The 19,668-nt window shown below is 41.5% G+C and overlaps 3 protein-coding genes across 6 annotated transcripts in view; all 3 read left to right on the forward strand.

Annotated features, from left to right (window-relative positions):
• Positions 1-19,668, forward strand: part of LOC118271123 (immunoglobulin superfamily containing leucine-rich repeat protein) — a 380,874-nt gene that overhangs the window by 225,417 nt on the left and 135,789 nt on the right. For all 4 annotated transcript variants that reach the window (XM_035587058.2, XM_035587059.2, XM_035587060.2 and 1 more), the window contains one exon: positions 15,501-15,528. The gene's annotated coding sequence lies outside the window, so the exon portion shown is untranslated. The remainder of the gene's footprint in view (positions 1-15,500; positions 15,529-19,668) is intronic.
• LOC126911040 (uncharacterized) lies at positions 5,055-8,924 on the forward strand. The gene has a single exon (XM_050695865.1). The coding sequence runs from the start codon at positions 5,211-5,213 to the stop codon at positions 8,922-8,924; it is 3,714 nt and encodes a 1,237-aa protein (XP_050551822.1). The 5' UTR covers positions 5,055-5,210.
• On the forward strand, positions 8,926-15,548 carry LOC126910998 (uncharacterized protein K02A2.6-like). Its single transcript, XM_050695708.1, has 2 exons — positions 8,926-9,498; positions 15,501-15,548. Exons 1-2 carry the CDS (start codon positions 8,926-8,928, stop codon positions 15,546-15,548), a joined length of 621 nt encoding a protein of 206 aa, XP_050551665.1.

The following is a 19,668-nucleotide window of genomic DNA, read 5'->3' on the forward strand; positions in this document are numbered from 1 at the left end:
TTTCCCATAGAACCTGCAGTTCATGTCTTGGTGTAGATTAGCATTGGCCACCTACCTCTATCCAACAAGGATAGTAACGAGGGCTGCTAGAAGTGTTGAACATACTTAGGAAGGAACACATAACAACACATCAAGGTGCACATACCCAGTTTATCTTGGTCTCGCTTTGCATGAACTTTCAAAACATTCAACGGTCAGCTTATACTGGTTACGCGTAGCTCGATGTTTAGCCGTGTGTACTTACTTGTACAGAGGCATGTCAAGCTATCCTTTTCTGTTACATTCCTTTATTCGATTTTCAACTCTATGCTTTTCATATAGAGTCGAAAAAAAAAACACATATTGGTGTAGGTTAACTTGCTGTCTATTATTAGTCAGTAACGTTGTACTGGCAAGTCCACATAGGGAGTATTTATATGCTAAGTACACAGTATAGGACACCAATTAAAAAAGAAAAGAAAGGTGTAATGCGAAATGCAACCTTAAGTATATTGTGTATTTGAGGAGTGGCTAGAGAGGCGTCATGGCGTCCTCACCTACCGCCTGACGCAGGTGCTTACCGGACACGGAAGTTTCGGTAGGTACCTGTTTCGGATTCGGCGGGAGGAAACGCCCGGGTGTCGTCATTGCGAGGATCACCCGGAGGACACGGTGGAACATACAGTAGCGGTGTGCCCTGCATGGGCTGAGCATCGCCGTGTCCTTAGGGATGTGATCGGCGACGGTGACCTCTCGCGTCCGGCCCTGGTTCAGGCCATGGTGCGGAGCGAGGGGGAATGGGACGCCGTCTCCTCCTTCTGCGAAGCAGTCATGCTAGCTAAGGAGGAGGCGGAGCGCGTGAGGGAACGATCCTCCTCACGCCCCAGCCGCCGCAGAAGACACTCCGAGCGTCGGGGATCGCGTGACGATCTCCGGCCACCGTAAGTGCGGGTCTGCGGACGACGAGTAAGGGTAGCTCGCCGCCCGAACAGAACCAGACCCGTGCGTACGGCGCGTCGCGTTCCGCGCGCGCCTCAAAGAGCCAGACCACCACAGTTGGGGCCCAGTAGGGTTGATGCTCGATCCGGAGCTGCGGAAAACGTAAAAGGTTACCGGGGCTCCGGCTCAAAGCAGGAGAAGGAACGGGGTGGTTTTTAGTCAGTAAGAGTCTGACACTCCCTCCCGCCTCACCCAAGGCGGGAGAAGTCATTGGATGATTTTCCCCCTGAAAAAAAAAAAAAAAAAAAAAAAGTATAATTATTGTGTAAGGGTTTAGAGTCAATTTGATTGTGTTGTTATAAGAAATTGTGATTGCCAAGCATAGTGGTGTTTAGTTTTTATTCTTGTATCTAATAAAGTACATGGTATTAAATTGTTTACCTTTATTTGCCATTGAAATTATTAGAAGTGAATCTCAACTTTATTTCAGCCATGAATTAATAAAAAAATATGTCAAGCTCACAGTAAATCCAATGTGATCATCACATCACATCAACAGCCTTAAGTGGCCACTGCTGACCAAAAGCCTCTTATCGCACAGACATACTTCTCGAATAAGGTTTGAGTAAGTCCTTTTTACCTAAGAAGACGCCAGAGTGTCACAAGTGTGATTGCCAGGCAAGGGGTCTCGGGTTCAATTCCTGGGCTTTCTTTCACCTTTTCGAAAATTTCTCAGTAGTAGCACGGAGTCTGGAATAGTGTCCAATATATGGCAATAGACTCACCCCTTATTACTATGGTGAAAAGTGGGTGTACATTGTACAGTGGCATTACGTGCCGTAATGTGCCTACCCCTTCAGAGACAAAAGGCGTGACAACACACATAACATATTCCAGCTCAGTTACTAAGGAAAATAACTCACTAACGCAAATGTCTTCTCGGGTAAAATAATGAATGATTGTCAGTGGTATCTAATTAAGCATGGCGTCTACCTCTCGACACGTTTCGGAGACGTGACAACTCGGCGAGACGACGACGGGACGTGGTTGTGACGGTGTCGCGTTCCTAATACCCTAGAACGACGAAACTAACAAATTAGAATTAATATTAGATTTGTTTAACAGCTGTTCGGAAACGTCTGAACGAACATAAAACCTTACGTTTAAATACTTTTTGTTTGCTGGCTGGCGACGGAAAAAGTGACGGCATCAAAGGGAAGATCGCAACTCGCCACTTTTGCCCGAGCAGCTGTACAAGCATCACATGTACGCATCGCGCGCATGCGCGCATAAAAATTATTCTTTTGTTTTCTCTTCCTCATATTTTTCTCATATATTTTTATAATCCGTTGTATAAATATACCAGTACCTATTATACAGCCCAAGTATTTCTTTTCTTAACAACAGCGGTACTTGGATAGGGATTAAAATTGATTTTCAAGTTAGGGGTAATTTTGCCAAATAGGTATATTCGATTATCGTTTTTATGCTGATAGATTTAAAGGTCATGTTTGATTGTGTAAATATCGTTAGTCTGTGTTTGATTATCGTGATTTTTCTGTGAATGTTTGCTTTGCTAAAGTTAGAAATATGTTTTATTAGATATCATAAGGTATTTTAGAAATTCAAATATATAGTTTAAAAGAAAAATTTATGTTAGTGGCAATAGGTTCCATATTACATGGGACTTAAACATAACTTGTGAAAAGTGGGTGTACATTGTACAGTGGCATTACGTGCCATAGTGGGCACCACTGCCTTTTTTCGGCGGGAGGGAGTGTCAGACTCTTACCGATTAAAAACAACCCCATTCCTACTCCTACTTTGAGCCGGAGCTCCTGTTACCTTGTCCGCAGCTCCGGTATCTTCCATGTGTGGTAGTCTGGCTTGCACTTCTGCCTATGTTGAATATTTGCTCGTACCAAAAAAGTAGACAACTAAAAAAAATACTATCAAGAATCTCCATGTTTTCTTTCTTTCAATCAGTTTCACAATTAAATTCTGTGTAACATTACTAACGTAGTTCGAATGTAACAATAATATTCCGCCAGAGATTTCTTCTCCACCATTACCGAGACCTGCATCAAGTCACATGGTCAAAGGAATCAACTAATCAAGCTCACTGTTACATAATACATACAACCCTTTACCACGCACAACTACTCAAACATACGTTAAAATGCACACATCAATCTATACAACGTGTAACAAAAACCGGCCAAGAGCGAGTTGGACTCGCCCATGAAGGGTTCCGTAGCAAGTAGATGATATATTATAAAAGTTATAAAATAACTTGGTTTTACATAGTGTTTGTATGAACGACAAAGTTATATTTGCGGTTTTTGAAAATGTTTTATTTTTTTAAAACTAATAATGATATCTGGTTCAAACCAATTTTATACTAATTTTATATATAATTTTATAGCATATATTTTTTTTAGTTTTCTCACTCTCTTATTTTAAAAGTTAGAGGGGGGGACACTCATTTTTCCACTTTGGAAGCGTCTAACTTTCAAACGATTGATTTTGACGAAAAATGGTTTTAGGAACCTTAATGTCTTTTTTAAAGACCTATCCATAGACACCCATCACGGATATGTTAGTTGCAAAAAAAAAATTTTTTTGAAACTGTTCCATGTATGGAGTTGAACCCCCTAAAATTTTTAATTAATTATTTTTTATTCACAATCCGAATAGCGGTTACCGAAATACATCAACCTACAAAGTTTCAACTATGTAGGCCCAACAGTTTCGGAAATAAATGGCTGTGACATACGGACGGACAGACAGACAGACAGACAGACAGACATGACGAATCTATAAGGGTTCCGTTTTTTGCCATTTGGCTACGGAACCCTAAAAGGGGGTATACATATCAAGTGCACGGCTTCTAGACAACATAACAAACGATACCGCAAGGGTTTTTTAAACTCATATTATCGTGGTACCAAGTTATGAATTTTTCCGATCGTGCCGCCGCGCGAATCAAAATTAGGTAAACAGGTACTAGGCGATTTGATTGACAGAAGAAATGTTTCGTAATATTAGCGAGTGACCCCTGCAGTGTCGTGGCACGTTTGTATGATTTGTAATCAAGAACTATGCGATACCAAGTATTTGGTACTAATATTTTTTAAACGTATTTTAAGCTGAAACTTTGTGTAGAGGTTCTATTCAACCTGTATTCATCAGGGCTTCTTGATGTATATGGGTATTTTGTTACACGTTGTATAAACCAGTTTATCCTGACCCCGATTTGTACGACCTCACTTCACATTCGACGGTCAAGTTATACTGGTTATGTACTGACGTGTATGTATTGTATGTATCTATAGGAACCAGTTTATCCTGACCCCTCTTTATACGACCTTACTTCACATTCGACGGTCAAGTTATACTGGTTTTGACTGACGTGTATGTATGTATGTAGTTGAATATTTATCACAGAACTGGCATTCAATTACTGGGGCAGGCACTGTCAGTGCCACCGGCTTATCTCCTTGCAACTCATTGTTTGTGGCAATCGCGGTTTTATTACTGTTCCTGAATTACTGACATGTTTTTCATGTATTCTTAATGGATGAATGGTATGTGTAACCATTTTTAATTGGAAGTGAATAATGATAATTTATGCAAGTTGGTTGTGGTTTTGAAGTGTAGTGGAAACTGTTCAATAATATATCCTAAGGATCAACTCTTCCTAAGCGCGGCAGTGGACAACCTTCCAGGTTACACTAACAATAGCAGTAATTTTTAGTTTTCATTCCGCTGTATTTTCAGCTTGCTATGAAATGCTCACGCAACAGAGGTGCAACACAAAAACACACACACGACACGCAACAAAACACTCGATATATATTTATGTAGCGAGAATATCATCCGTCGCGTCGTTTACGTGCTGTGTTATAACGAGAATATCATCCGACGCGTCGGTTCCGCGCTTCGCGCGCTAACGCAAGCCGCGGCGTTCCCACCGCTCCTCACGTCGCCAGTCGGCCCTACACGCCCGTAGTGAAAGCACATGCGCGCGCGACTGCGTCGCGCGGCGCCCTAACTTGTACTTAACTTAAGATTATTGTGTTGAACTGTATAACTGTGTGTGTTACCTATGTGATTGTCACTAACTGTATAATTATAAAATAATAAACTTTTTGTACATCCATTACAAAAAATTGCGCCCAACTCGTGGCTCGTGCTCAAAGTACCTACGCGAGTGCGAACGTATTCCACGCTCTGTTGAAGTCTGTTGTGTACCTACTGTACCGAGGCTGTAACCGTCGTGTCTCGAGAAGATGCCGAAAACACGCGGACAGACGGCCATCGAGAACCGCAGTAGTGATAGTGACGAAGAGTTCACGGATACGCGAGTGGCGGGAACCGCCGCGGACGACAACATGGCGGCGGCGTCACCTACCACAACGGACCGACGCGATACGAATACGATCACAATGTCGGAAGACCAGCTATCTAGGATCCTGGCCAGCGTGATGAGGGGGTCGACTCAACCTCCTGCTGCAGGAGTGCACGCGGTGCACACTGCGCAGAGCAATTTTACCCGGTGCACGGCTCGGTTCGATGGAGCCGCCTGCAACGCCGACGTCGTGGAAGCGTTCATCGAGAGCGTGCTCGTCTACAAGGAGTGCGCAGGCGTGTCAGACGACCACGCGTTACGAGGACTGCCGATGCTGCTGACCGGAGACGCCGCCGTGTGGTGGCGAGGAGTGCGACCTACTGTGGAGAGCTGGGACGACGCGTTACGCCGGCTGCGCTTCATGTACGGCGCGGCGCGCCCAGCCCACAGGGTCTTACGCGACATATTCGCGACAGAACAACAAAGTGAAAGTGCCGACGTATATATTTCGCGTGTGCGTGCTAACATTTCGCGGTTACCATATCCTTTACCAGAACAAATGCAACTCGATATAGTGTATGGCCTGTTACACCGTAGAATCCGCAAACGTGTTCCGCGTGATAGCGTAAGTAGTGTCGACTGTCTACTTGAGAGAGCTAGGTACGTAGAGGAGATGCTGGGCGAAGCGAACCAATCTAGTACATCGTCTCACAACAATAATACCGCGAACACGAACTTACGTGATAAAGATAACCCTTCAACCTCGACCGGTAAAAATATTAACCCGCAAACGGCTGCGGTGAAAAATGTTAACCCTCAAACGACTACGTCCAACTCTAGTTCGAACATAGATAGTAGAAGCGCGACTTCTAAACGTGTTAGACCACGCTGTGCACGCTGCAAACGTTTCGGACACACGACGGACGAGTGTAAGTCGAAAGGTAATGAGTTAGCTTGTTATGGTTGCGGTCGTGAAGGCGTTATTCGGTCGAAATGTCCCACTTGTAAAGGCAAGTGCAAGGAAGATGCACCAACCGCGGCCGCCGACGGGAAGGTAAGTTTCCAAAGTGCTTATACACACGATTCCTCCACGTCGCAGCCGACGATAAATATTGAAGTGGCTTCGTTATTAGGTGTCGCTGTGCTTGATACCGGCGCTACCGAAAGCTTAGCTAGCCCCGGTTTGTATGCTATTTTGTTGAAGAACGGGACTAGTTTTACATCGGGCCGCCGCACGATAGGGTTGGCCGACGGGACCCAACATACACGTGACGTGTTGTTGTGCGATACGAATGTTGTAGTACGGGGACGTATTGTACCTACAACATTTATTGTTATACCAGGGGCGGAGAATAGGACGCTTCTCGGACAAGATTTTATTACGAAATCTGGTATTTTGCTTGACCTTCAACGTGGTTGTTGGTATTTTTCAGATTCGACAAAGGTGAAGGTACCCTTTGTGCGCTCTTACAGTCTTATGTCCACCAGTGACGCAGACCTGATGCAGGTTAACACCACCGGCCTGGCACTGAGAGAAAACGAAGGATCTAAGCTGTCACCTGCTCAGAGGACGCAGCTCAACCAGCTGATAATTTCTAAGGCTGCGCGCTTCGCCACCGAGGGACCAGCTACATCTTACGCTACTCACCACATTCGAGTAGGCGAGAGGCAGGAGCCTACCGCCTCACCACCCTACCGGATGTCGGCAGGTAAGAAGCAGCTGCTGGACGGTGAGCTCGAGAAGCTGCTGCGAGCAGACGTTATAGAGGAGTGTGAGTCGCTGTGGGCCGCGAACGTAGTGTTGGTGAAGAAGAAAGACGGTGGCGTCCGATTATGTGTGGATTACCGCAAGCTCAATGCTGTGACGGAGCCTGACCGGTACCCACTGCCGCGCATAGAAGACGTTCTTCATGCCGCGAAGACCACCGCCTACATGTCAACGCTCGACCTTCATTCTGGCTATTTCCAGGTAAGTGTTGCGGAGGAGGACCGCGACAAGACCGCGTTTGTTACGCCCTCTGGCACCTACAGGTTTAAGAGAATGCCCATGGGATTGCGCAACTCCGGTGCCACGTTCCAGAGACTGATCGACCGGTTCCGGTCGAACCTGGTTGTACCAGCGCAGACACTCGAGACCAGTGACGGCGCTGTGACATCCTCAGACCCCCGGGGTGGTGGTAGATCGGTAAGTATCCTAGGATACCTAGATGACCTGATTGTTCTGTCACCCACCTTCGAACAACACCTCGAGGATCTGGAGGCAGTCTTCGATAGGCTGGATAAATTTAATCTGCGTGTTAACCGCAAGAAAAGTTGTTTTGCCTGTGATTCGGTGCGGTTCCTGGGGCACATTATTGTACCCGGTGGTTTGCAGGTAGACCCGGAGAAGACCTCAGCCATAGCTGACATGCCTGCCCCGAAGAACGAGAGGCAGCTTAAAGGTTTCTTAGCTACGTCAAGCTGGTTCCGGCGATTTGTGCCGAATTACGCCGCTGTCGCGAAGCCTTTAACTGACCTTCTCAAGAAGAATAGCTCATGGAGGTGGCATGAAGAGCAGCAGGCTGCGTTCGAGCATATCAAGAGACTCCTGGTCACCGCACCCATACTCCGTCAAGCTGACGAAAGTAAGCCCTTCTCTCTTAATACCGACAGTAGTAGTTACTGTCTCGGAGCAGTTCTGATGCAGGGGGAGGGCCCTGATGAGAGGCCTGTGGAGTACGCCAGTCGGTTGCTGTTGCCGGCTGAGCGCAACTATACCACCACGGAAAGGGAGGCACTAGCTGTGGTCTGGGCGGTGACTAAATTCAGGGGCTACATCGAAGGATCAGAGGTCATCGTCAAGTCCGATCATCAACCCTTACGCTGGTTGATGAGTTTGAAGTCCCCCAGTGGCCGTTTGGCAAGGTGGGCATTGACCCTTCAGGCTTATAACTTACAGATCCAGTATACCCCCGGTAAGGTGAACGTGATTGCAGACGCGCTAAGCCGCCCCGCCTGTTGTGAAAAGGACCCAGGTGGATGCGAGGTATGCTTAGTAACTGTAGATATACCGCACAGGGCACCTACCGACGTACGTGACAACCAACTCAAGGACCCCGAGCTGAAGACGATCGTAGAGGATCTGGAGGACTCCGATCCGTCTAGGGGGAGGGGCTGGTCAGAACGAGGTTATCTGATGTCTGATGGAGTGTTGTATCGGTGTGCACCCGAGACTGACGACGCTGACTCCGCTTGTCTCGTGGTACCGAGTCATGAAAGAGAGGGCATCCTTGCTGACTTCCATGACGCTCCCACCGCAGGTCATTTCGGTGTTGAGAAAACACTGCAGCGCATCAGAGCTCGCTACTTTTGGGTAGGTATGAGAACCTTCGTTGCTGACTATGTTAGACGTTGTGCTGCTTGTCAGCGTTATAAAGCAGACAACAAGAAGCCTGCAGGACTACTGCAGACGCCTGCTGCGACTCGCCGGTTCGAGGTCGTGTCAGTAGATTTGTTTGGACCTTTGCCGAAGACGGCTAAAGGTAACCGTTGGATTCTTATTATAGAGGACGTGTGTACTCACTGGGTTGAGTTGTTTGCGTTGGAGACCGCCACCAGCGTAGAGTGCGCTGAGATTAATCGGCGAAGTCTTCTTGAGGTTTGGAGTCCCGCGTAGGATGGTCAGCGACAACGGAGTTCAGTTCGTAGCTGAGGTGATGCAACAGGCATGTCACGTGATGGGTATCAAACAGTCTTTGACGCCGTTGTACCACCCGGAAAGCAACCCCGTTGAACGCAAGAACCGGGACCTCAAACCCCAGTTGGCAATTCTGGTGGGGAAGGACCACGCCTCTTGGGATCGCCATCTCGCAGCTATAAGGTTTGCGATGAATTCAGCCGTGACAGCGAGTACGGGGTTTTCACCGGCTTTTCTTACCTTCGGAAGGGAGCTGCGCGCACCGTCTGACGTCGTAGCTGACATGAAAGCCATCGTGGATAATGATAATTTTGTACCGAGTATTACGCCTTACCTTCGTAGGTTGTCGACAGCGCTTCTAGATGCCAGGGATGTCCATGAGCAGGCCCAGTCCATCAGGAAGAAGTATGCTGATGAAGGTAGACGTATGCCTCCGGATTATAAGGTAGGTGACCTTGTCCTCCTAAAGACGCAGAGTATGAACGACGCAGGCCGTGGACAAACCGCGAAGTTCATCCCTAGGAGAGACGGCCCGTATCGTATTCGGGAAGTGGTAAGTCCCACCACTTATGTTATCGAGGGACTTACGCGAGCTGAACACATTGGACGGTACCATGTGTCACACTTAACGCCATTCGTCGGCGACATCGTGTCTCCGGTTCGTGAGAAGCGCAAGCGTGGTCGACCCCGTAAATTCGATGCTAGTCCGAACGCGAGGGCGCTATGTCCGAACTAGAGGGGGAGTGTGTAGCGAGAATATCATCCGTCGCGTCGTTTACGTGCTGTGTTATAACGAGAATATCATCCGACGCGTCGGTTCCGCGCTTCGCGCGCTAACGCAAGCCGCGGCGTTCCCACCGCTCCTCACGTCGCCAGTCGGCCCTACACGCCCGTAGTGAAAGCACATGCGCGCGCGACTGCGTCGCGCGGCGCCCTAACTTGTACTTAACTTAAGATTATTGTGTTGAACTGTATAACTGCTGTCTGTGTGTTACCTATGTGATTGTCACTAACTGTATGATTATAAAATAATAAACTTTTGTACAACCATTACATTTATATTTTTCTTTTATGTTTAATGGGCCGACGTTTGTTTGATATGTTTCGCTCCTCCACGGTACATTTATAGAGGTGTTGACTCTATGGTTCCCGCAGCTCAGTACCCTTGAAAGTTACTGAAGCTCCAGCTCAAAGCAGGAACGAGGTGGTTTTTAATCAGTAAGAGTCTGACAGTCTCTCTCGCCTAACCTAAGACGGAAGAAGTCATTGGATGATTTTCACCCCTTAAAAAAAATGATCTGCCTCGACTGACTGACTCTGACTGCCTCGTTGGCCGAGTGGTTGCAACTGCGAAGGGCAAGGGGTCTCGGGTTCGATTCGATTTTTCGAAAATTTCTCAGTGGTAGCACGGAGTCTGGAAATGTGCCCGGTATATGGCAATAGGCTCACCACCTATTACATGGGACTCACAATATAAATTGTGAAAAGTGGGTGTACATTGTACAGTGGCATTACGTGCCATAATGTGCACCTCTGCCTACTCCTTTGGGGATTAAAGGCGTGACGATATGTATGTATGTAAAAAAAAGGATCAACTCCTCCCAATCACGGCTGTGGACAACTGTGCTAGTTACCGGAGTTCCAGCTCTAAGTAAGTGTAGGTAGGGGATGGTTTTTAGTCAGTAAGAGTCTGACACTCTCTCTCTCTCTCTCTCTCACTTCACCCAAAGCGTAAAATGTCATACAATGATTTTACTCCTCAAATAAAAAAGGTGTAACTACCCTAGGTTACTCTATGCACCTTCCTGTCTTAATTCTGTTATACCTAGAATACTGTTATGTTATGAATGCAACAGTAAATAACACCGGTAGCTCCTGGTACCAGCTGCAGTTCTACTATTGCTAACAATTCCAAATCTACAGACACAGATATTGCCCATGAATTCAGCATAATCTCCGTACAAGTTACAGTATACAATTCAGCCTTGTAAGATGGTAATCCTTGTAAGATGACGAAGTGTTATACGGAGTATTGTAGTGGCCTCTGCGTATCTTAGTTAGAAATATGTCCATGGTAGATAGTAGGAGACAGGACATTCGGTATGTAGTTAGCACATCTATGGTAATGTGCAGATAAGAAAATAAAGATAGGCAGACACAACAGCTATTATTAAACTAAATTATATATTATATATTTTTAACCAAGCAAGAAGATGTCTTTTTACCATTAGTTGGCTACTGAACCGAAGCTGTGCTAATTATTATGTTATCGGCTTACTCATGTAACTGTTTGACAAGGAACTCGACTAGTTTCATCGTAGTTGCTACTACGCGACAATCGCCGCGTCGTGAGTCGCGGAAGGCTGCTCATGAATATGACCCTCTAGCATAAAAAGAAAATATAAATAGTAAGTACTACCTACCTAAGTACAAAATTAAGTAGGAACTTTACGTAGGGAATAGACTCAGAACTTAATGCATGTAGTTGAAAATACTACATTTGTATGAATCAAACTAACATCGGTATAGAAAAAAAATAATAAACGAAATTAATAATGGGTTGTTTTTTTCACGCTTAATACTTAAGATGACGTTTGATTACCATCACGGCTCACCACCACCGCAGGCGATGATGAGACCAACGGCAACGATGAAGCACGCCTAACCTTACCTAACAAATTGCACAATAAAGTCTATATAAAAGGGATAACAAGAAGACATAACTGTCTATGTGTCAAATATACATTTCCCTTTTAAGTTATTTTGTTTTTAGTTTGCATTGCATAACGTTATGCGGTTGCTTGAGAACATTTAAGATGACTGCACTGTTTTAGTGTAGCGCGCTGTCTCTTTCTTACTTCCCTCATTAGATGTGTAAGCAGGTGGTGTTTATTTCTTGCATCATTTTCTTCTTTTCCTTAAAGAAAACTTTCATATTGTGTTGTGAACAATACAAGATTTTAATTAAAACAATATTTTGTATTTGTTCGTAATTATACTAGACTAGCTACTTCCACTGCTCGGCTCCTATTAGTCATTGTGTGATGTTTTATAGCCTATAGCTTTCCTCGATAAATGCACTACCCACAAACTATCAAAAACACTCGAGAAAAATATATCAGCTCATTATTAAGTTTTCTTGCAAAATTATAAATAGCATTTTCCAACCTGGACGCTAGTGGAAGACGATAAAAGCGAATATTATGCACAGGGATGTCCCAATCATTTGTTAGCTCAATGTTTAACGATTTGTTTAAAGTAAAAGAATAAATATGATATCTTGTGCAACTTGTAAGAAATGTGCCGAGAAAACAGCCAGTGTCTTCTGGGCTCGTTTCTTAGAGGTAGTATATTAATAGTTGTTGTCATGTAAAAACAAATAGTAGCAAAATTTGTTGTATTTTTAATAGTGGATATGCTTTAAAATTAGTAGTAACTAGACCATAAAGCCTAGTTGTTGGTAAACAGACAGTCCAAACAAACCCAAGTCTAAGTACTCCGAAACTACGGACTACCTTTACCGGGACTCTGACTCGAAAAGTAGGAGTAAGAACGGAGTGGTTTCTCGTCAGTAAGAATCTGACACTCGCTCTCACGTGCGTGGTGGATCATATAAGAAACGACTTAAATACGAATGTCGATGACGTACATGTCGGAGAATTCATAATTATTCATTTATTCGAGTGACAACACTAGCCAGTGACAGTTTGTTATGAAGTGTCTATGTGTCAGTTCAATCTGTCAGTAGTGTGTACGTCAATTGAGCGCTCACTTGCTCGAGAGACGTCGCCTGCGCCGGTTGTGCGCACTGACCGAACAAAAATATCGAGATGGCGGACGAATGTCACCAACACGAGGATTCAAATCCGTTTGAATCCGCGACATACATATAAAAAAGTATAACCATTTTTGAAAATCAAATAGCAAAAATAAAATATGTAAATCTGTCGGTTCCTTAGACCACCACCACCATCACAGTGCAGATTCTGATTAAGTAAACAGCATAATGTTTGGACGATCAATTGCTGCACTTCATGAATAAAGTCTCAATTTTTACATAAAATAAATAATACATAATGTACACATACCTTTCCTTGAATTGTATATACTTGTCTGTAAACGTGTCTACAAAATCGATCCGTCTCATTACTTGCTAGAGAAGACTAATGCTGTAAGAATATAGATCAAACAAACTACCCATCCATTGTCTGATTCCAGGATCAACTAAACATTACACAAAATTTTCGTAAACACCATTAAGCTGTAAACTTCCAAAGTAATTTACCAAATAATAGACTTCATTAAAAATTTCTTTGAGGAGGAAAAGTGGGCACTTTACCGTCTACAAGTTTTACTCTTAATCAAAATTCATAACCATTTTCTATTGGAAGTGCTTAAGAAATTTTGCTGACACAACTGAACCGGGAACGGGGAGAAAACTGCAAATGTCCGCCCCGAGGGTATTTTTTAAAAAAGCGGTTAAAATCTCTTCAAGATTCGAATCGTTTTTCGAATACCGTTATTGAAGACGGATAATTATTTTCTAAGATTTTTAAAGTTAATCTATTTTCTTGGTTATAGGATGATTGGATACCGCTACTATCAAATGATAAATGACATTTATTTTTGCAAATGGGTTACAATGTAACTCTTTTACACGTCAATCTCTTAAATAACTAGATGAGGCTACCTACCTATTTTTCGAAGATTGAACACCTTAATATATTCTAAGACAGACTAACACACTATGCCTATAACTATCAGAACCAAACAATTTAAAGAGTAAAGGTACTGTCTACGCTTAAAAAATTGGCGATTTGAATTCCTCACTATATTTTCCTTTGCCGTTTATCAGTGGTATCTAACCGCCGTACTCCGGACTAGTCATTAGCGATTGTTTTCAGAATAAAATTGTCACTAAAGAATAGGTTAAGTAACCATACAATGTCTCTGAATAAATTACCCTAGAAAGTTCATATAACTAACTGTAAGAAATATTGGTACTTCCCGTTGATAAATTTCGAACCCCCCCACCCTCATGCATAAGAAACGGGCATATACAATCTCTGTGTCACCACGACATACAATAACATCATAAACAATCATAACAGTCCTCCTTTCTTATAACCACAGATAAAGTAGCGTTAGCAAGTAATGGGCCGGATTTCTCAATATGGCCGCCGGAAATTGTCTCTGCACCAAACAGGAAGTGACGAGTTTCGGAGGATTAACGGCCATAAACGATTACTTTCATTTATTCTGTAATAGTATTGTTTGTTTGTTTGAATGATCGCTTGTTATTATGAAACTTGATCTTTATTAATATGTTGGGTTGAGTGAAAGTATGTCTTCGTCTCTGTTTTTGAAATAAATGATTGCAATTGAGGTTATGATTTGAGGTTACTTTCTTGCTGGGTTGTCGCTTAAGATTTGGTGGTGATTTAAGTTTTGAATATTAAAGTAAGGTTTTTAATATTAAATATGACTGTGTAAATAATTTCACCAATTTCACGTATAACTAGAAAATACTGCCCTCATTGGTCGAGTGGTTGCAAGTGCGACTGCCGGACAAGAGGTCCGGCAGTCCCCCTTTGGCATTCATATCAATGTACCAAATCTTAGAACAGCCATTATATTAGACCGAATCTCCATTTTACCCAGTTATTGTTAGTAACACTACTTATAATATAAATTATTTTGGCTCGAATAAATGACAAGTCAATACATTATGTCATAAACTTTCTATAAAATGTTAATAATTGAACCTTGCCACCAATGCTAAAAGGTTAATTCGGTGACCAATAAAATTAATAATAACAATAATTCACATACAATCGACGATTTATGAATCCATCCGACAAATTATTTACACCATGAAGATTAAAACGGGTTTTAATATATAAAATGGATAACATTCGTTAATGCAAACTTTGTAATTATTTACTAGGCCAACAAACACATATACAATTCAGTAATTAATTGGGTTTCGATTTATCTCCCCTAATGAAGTATTGGAAAATTTGCGTTTAATTAAACGATGCGTTTTTTTTTTCAAGCAATAGTTGTGGAAACCATGCATCATCGTTGTCAAGTTGGAGAATTCATTATGATATTTTTATTTTATTTTTACTGACTGCTACTGTCTCGTTGGAAGCGTAAACTTCGTCTCTTAATTATAAAAATGATATCGAGTTACGCGATTTCAAAGTTTATTGGGAAATTTTTAAATATAGTTTGATATTGTGCCTTGTGTTTGATAATAATAAGGTCTTTATTTGGATAACCAAAGTTTAGATCCCACGGTATATATTTTGACGAATGCATGTATCCTATAAATGACAATACGCGGCCTACAAATGACAAATGGTTTCGTATAATGACAATTTGTAAGTGGATAAGCATACGCGTCGTGGAGAATAGGCATATAAAGACATTAACTCGACTTACCTCTTTGAATAATAACATATGTAGATGTCACAAGTTTTATGTATACGACACATATTCATTAATATCATTTAAAACATAACTTAATAGATATTTTTTGTCTCTTTCCAGGTCAGAGTTGAAGCAGAAATATACCAAAGTAAGTGGGAATCCAATTAGCGAGAATTTATCTTAAGTAGATTTTATCAGTACCTTGTTGGGCGCCAATAACGTCGATTTGGCAATTAACCTTATTGCCGCCCAAATGGGACTATCTGAAAAACTCATTAACACAAGTAACATGTGCCGTTTTGAGACCCCATAGTATTTATAATTTCGGGATATTTAATATTTTAAAAATGTTATTAAATATTGTCTTCCCTATGCTTTTAAATTAATTTGACTGCCTCCTTGGTCGAGTGGTCGCAAGTGTGACTGCTGAACAAGCGGTCTCGGGTTCGATTCCCGGATCGGGCAAAGTATTACGGGGCTTTTTTCAGTTTTCCGAATATTTCTCCGTAGAAGCACGGAGCCTAGAATTGTGCCCAGTATATGGCAATAGGCTCACCTCCTATTACTTGGAACTTATAACGTAAATGGTAATAAGTAGAAGTTCGTTGTATATCAGCATTATGTGCTGCTATGTGCACCTCTACCTACCCCTTCGGGGATAAAAGGCGTGACGTTGCGTTGTATTAAATTGTTTCTTAATAATATTAAGATTTTAATATCAAAGTTATGAAGTTTTGATTTAATGTAAAAGTCTGTGTTGTTCAGTCATGTTTAAGTACTGCTAATAAAAATGATATGAACTTTGACCACCTTGAAACTATCTTAGAATATTTATTAATTAAAGAAGCTTCACTTTGGAACGAGCACCTAGCTTCACTGACGGACTAACTGACAGACGAAGAGATTGACAGACTATAGCTTATTTCTTTCTTTGTTGACGTTTCAATTTATGGTTTAATTGGAATAAATGATTTGACTTTGAGTTAAACAACTTTACTTCTCTTTGATAGAAAATCAATAGTTAGTCTGATATTATTACTTAAGGACTTAATTAAATATCCATTTACACAATAGCTAAAGGTATAGAGATATGAAATTAGTTTCGTTACTGATAATAAATAAGATCGCGAAATATTAACAGTAATGTTTTATTGGTTTTAATACAACGTTCTTATTACACAAGTTCCCGTCGTATTAAGGTTAGCATCTATAGGCCCGCATCGTACGCATTCCGTATGACATCATCAATACGCATCGCATTTATGCATTGCTGATGATGCGGTCCGTACGATGCGGATCAGTGGACGTAGTTGTATGATTTTCTATACAAGACAAACTAAAATCCGTTGCGTGCGGTGCGTTCGATGCGGGCCTGTGGACGCGTACCTTTATGCTTATTATTATTATTTTATAAAACTCTGTATTTACAATTTCATTCTAAAATCTGATAAAAAACTAATCTACTTAGTATATTGGAAGACCAAAACCGTCAATCTCGAAAATTGAGAGACTCCAAACCCAAAACTAAGTTCGCTAATAGTAAAAATAAACGCTACAAACACATCGCATTCATTGAAAACCTATCAAAAGGTTACGAATACCGTACTAAAATGGAAATGAAACGTGACTTTTCATACATACCGGCTAAATTCCAATACCATCAATGTTAACACATGAGAATTTCGAGAAAAATCTTGGCACGAAGTTAAAAAGGCTAGAAAAAAAAATGTCACACGAAATATCAGGGAAAAATCAGGCAGTAGCGTATGAATAGTTCTTCAGCCTGCCGAAGAGCCATTGAAAAAGACTGTCACTGGTGTAGCAGGAAAATGAACTGTCTGGTTTGATGCTAGGGTTGCTTTTTGTTTGATGATGGCAACTAATTATCGCGGCTGTCTGGCTTGAAAGAAAGTAGAAGAAGCCAGTGAAATCGTGCGACTATAACCTATAATTATAAGGAGACGATTAGCGCAGGGCTTCTCTAGTACTGCGACACTGATTGTCTAAGGTTTATTTAATTAATTCATCGATACTTTGATGTTCTCATCAAAGTATCGATGAATTAATTAAATCTTTATCTTGTATAGATGAAATGTTTCATTGTTGTGATTGATTTGTGTTTTATAGAATTGAAATGTTTTATTAATTGTGATGGTGTCTCGAGGCTTCAGTTATATTTGAATAAGTATTATATTAAATTGGTTTACTGCCAATTTGAATAACTGATGTTAATCCAAAAGCGTTGAATCGATCTTTTATTTTGACAGAAACTCTATCTTGACTGAATGTCAGAAATCGATCTTAATTTAAAGATTTTGGATTTAAATCGGTTATCGAAATCGACAGTAAGACGTTGTTTAAGTGGTCTCAAAGACAGCTGTTGAATATAAAATCTCGGGTTCGACTGATGGGTTAAATAAACTTTATTCTTTTTTAAAACAGTAGAATTCATGGTATTACTTATACTAACAATTTTCAAAAAACCAAAAATCTCAAAGGATCTTATAATTTGTATTCTATACTTTAGATACACTAGCAATTAAAGTTCTATGTACTTCCTTCTAGAAACATATTCTTAAAGATATTACATAAAGTACATCGACATCACTCAGTATTCCATACGTACCATTACTTTGCTATTCACCGGCCACTGACAAGAGCTTGTTACGTCCGTGTATTCAACTTCCACCATTGTACGCACTCTATTGGTCTCGAACTTTGATTTGTATATAATGTTATATTCAGATCTCCCTGTTATATAGTTAGGATGAATAATAATAGCGGAATTATGTAAGAACGTATTAATTACGTAATAATGATGTACAACAACGTTACGCCTTTTATCCATGAAGGAGTAGGCAGAGGTGCACATTACGCCATGTAATGCCGCTATACAATGTACACTTTTCACCATTTGTGTTATAAGTCCCATGTAATAGGGGTTGAGCCTATTGCCATATACTGGGCACAATTTCCGCTTCCGTGCTACTACTGACGACGAAACTTTGCCCGACCTGGGAATCGAAGCCGAGACCCTTGTCCAACCGTCGCACTTGCGACCACCCGACCAATAAGGCAGTCATTACTATTTCTTTATTTATTATAAATAATAAAAGGTAATAAATCTCATTGCTAAACAGGTATAAAGCCAAATTGTTATTTCTGAGAAATTCCAAATTGTTTAGAAGCCATCAATAAATTATGAGCACTCAAAACATTGAGGAACGTTTTTATAAAAAGTAGCAAATGTTACGAGCAATTATTTATTTCTTAGAAAATTGGATATCAAACACTCTTCCTTTGTCTATTTTGACACGTGTATATTTATGGAGAAAAACTTAGTATTTGATGTCCAGTTAATTAGTGGAAGGATAAATAAGTCAACACTAATTTCATGGAAATATTTGTCTAGCAAAAATAGAGTAAATAGATAATATTTCATATAATAACTAGCTTGACGCCCACAACTTTACTCGTGGTACATAAATCTTCATAAATTGTAATGCTCTATAACCATCCCCAAGCATATTATGCGGATAAGAAGTCCGTTCACTCTTTCATCAGCGTTTTTACATCAGCCAGACCGTTATAACCTTTTTAGGTTATAATAGAGGAGGCGTGGAATCCCGCCTTCAGTATCTGTCACCATAGAGTGATTGAGTTCTTCGGTCACATTGCCTGAAAAAAGTCAATATTGAACAAGTCATGGTATCCTGAAAGGTGGACCGTAATAGGTCATGAGGACGCAGCCCAATCAGATGGATAGATCAGATCCAAACAACCGTGGCCACCAGCCTACAATTCCTTGGCGGAATGGATAGCACCGCCGCCATCTTAAAGTTCGTAGGGAACCACGACCCTCAGTAATGAGGAATACGATGCGAGGAGGAGAAACGGACTGGCAGATGTAGCAGAGTATTTTATTTCATGATATGTGATAACATGAATGCATCTGAATATCCCAAAAAAACTTATTACCTACTACTATATAGGTATTTATGCTTAATAAAATACTCTGCACAGATATCAACAACTATAGCTAATTACTAGATGTATACGTCTTCCCACAGAACTTCTTCATAAATCCACCAAAGAGATAAAGCACTAACAATAAAATCACGTACCCATTACGATTTATTTTGCTGCCAATAGTTGCGAAAGCTTAACTTCAGTAAATCGAAATGTTGTCTATCGTATTTCAAACAACAAACATTGGAACAACGTTGGAAGTAGAGAGAGGAAGTACAAATTAATTTAAGCTGGCAACTCTGTAGATATTCCGGCCATA

Source organism: Spodoptera frugiperda, chromosome 9, assembly GCF_023101765.2.
Source record: "Spodoptera frugiperda isolate SF20-4 chromosome 9, AGI-APGP_CSIRO_Sfru_2.0, whole genome shotgun sequence".
NCBI classification, from domain to species: domain Eukaryota; kingdom Metazoa; phylum Arthropoda; class Insecta; order Lepidoptera; family Noctuidae; genus Spodoptera; species Spodoptera frugiperda.

What these genes read in the sequence shown, in the direction of transcription:
- LOC126911040 (XM_050695865.1), top strand. Translation starts at nt 5,211, where the DNA reads ATGCCGAAAACACGCGGACAGACGGCCATCGAGAACCGCAGTAGTGAT.
- LOC126910998 (XM_050695708.1), top strand. Translation starts at nt 8,926, where the DNA reads ATGGTCAGCGACAACGGAGTTCAGTTCGTAGCTGAGGTGATGCAACAG. An exon ending in CGTATCGTATTCGGGAAGTG is followed by an intron (nt 9,499 to 15,500) that starts GTAAGTCCCACC and finishes GTCTCTTTCCAG; the next exon opens with GTCAGAGTTGAAGCAGAAAT.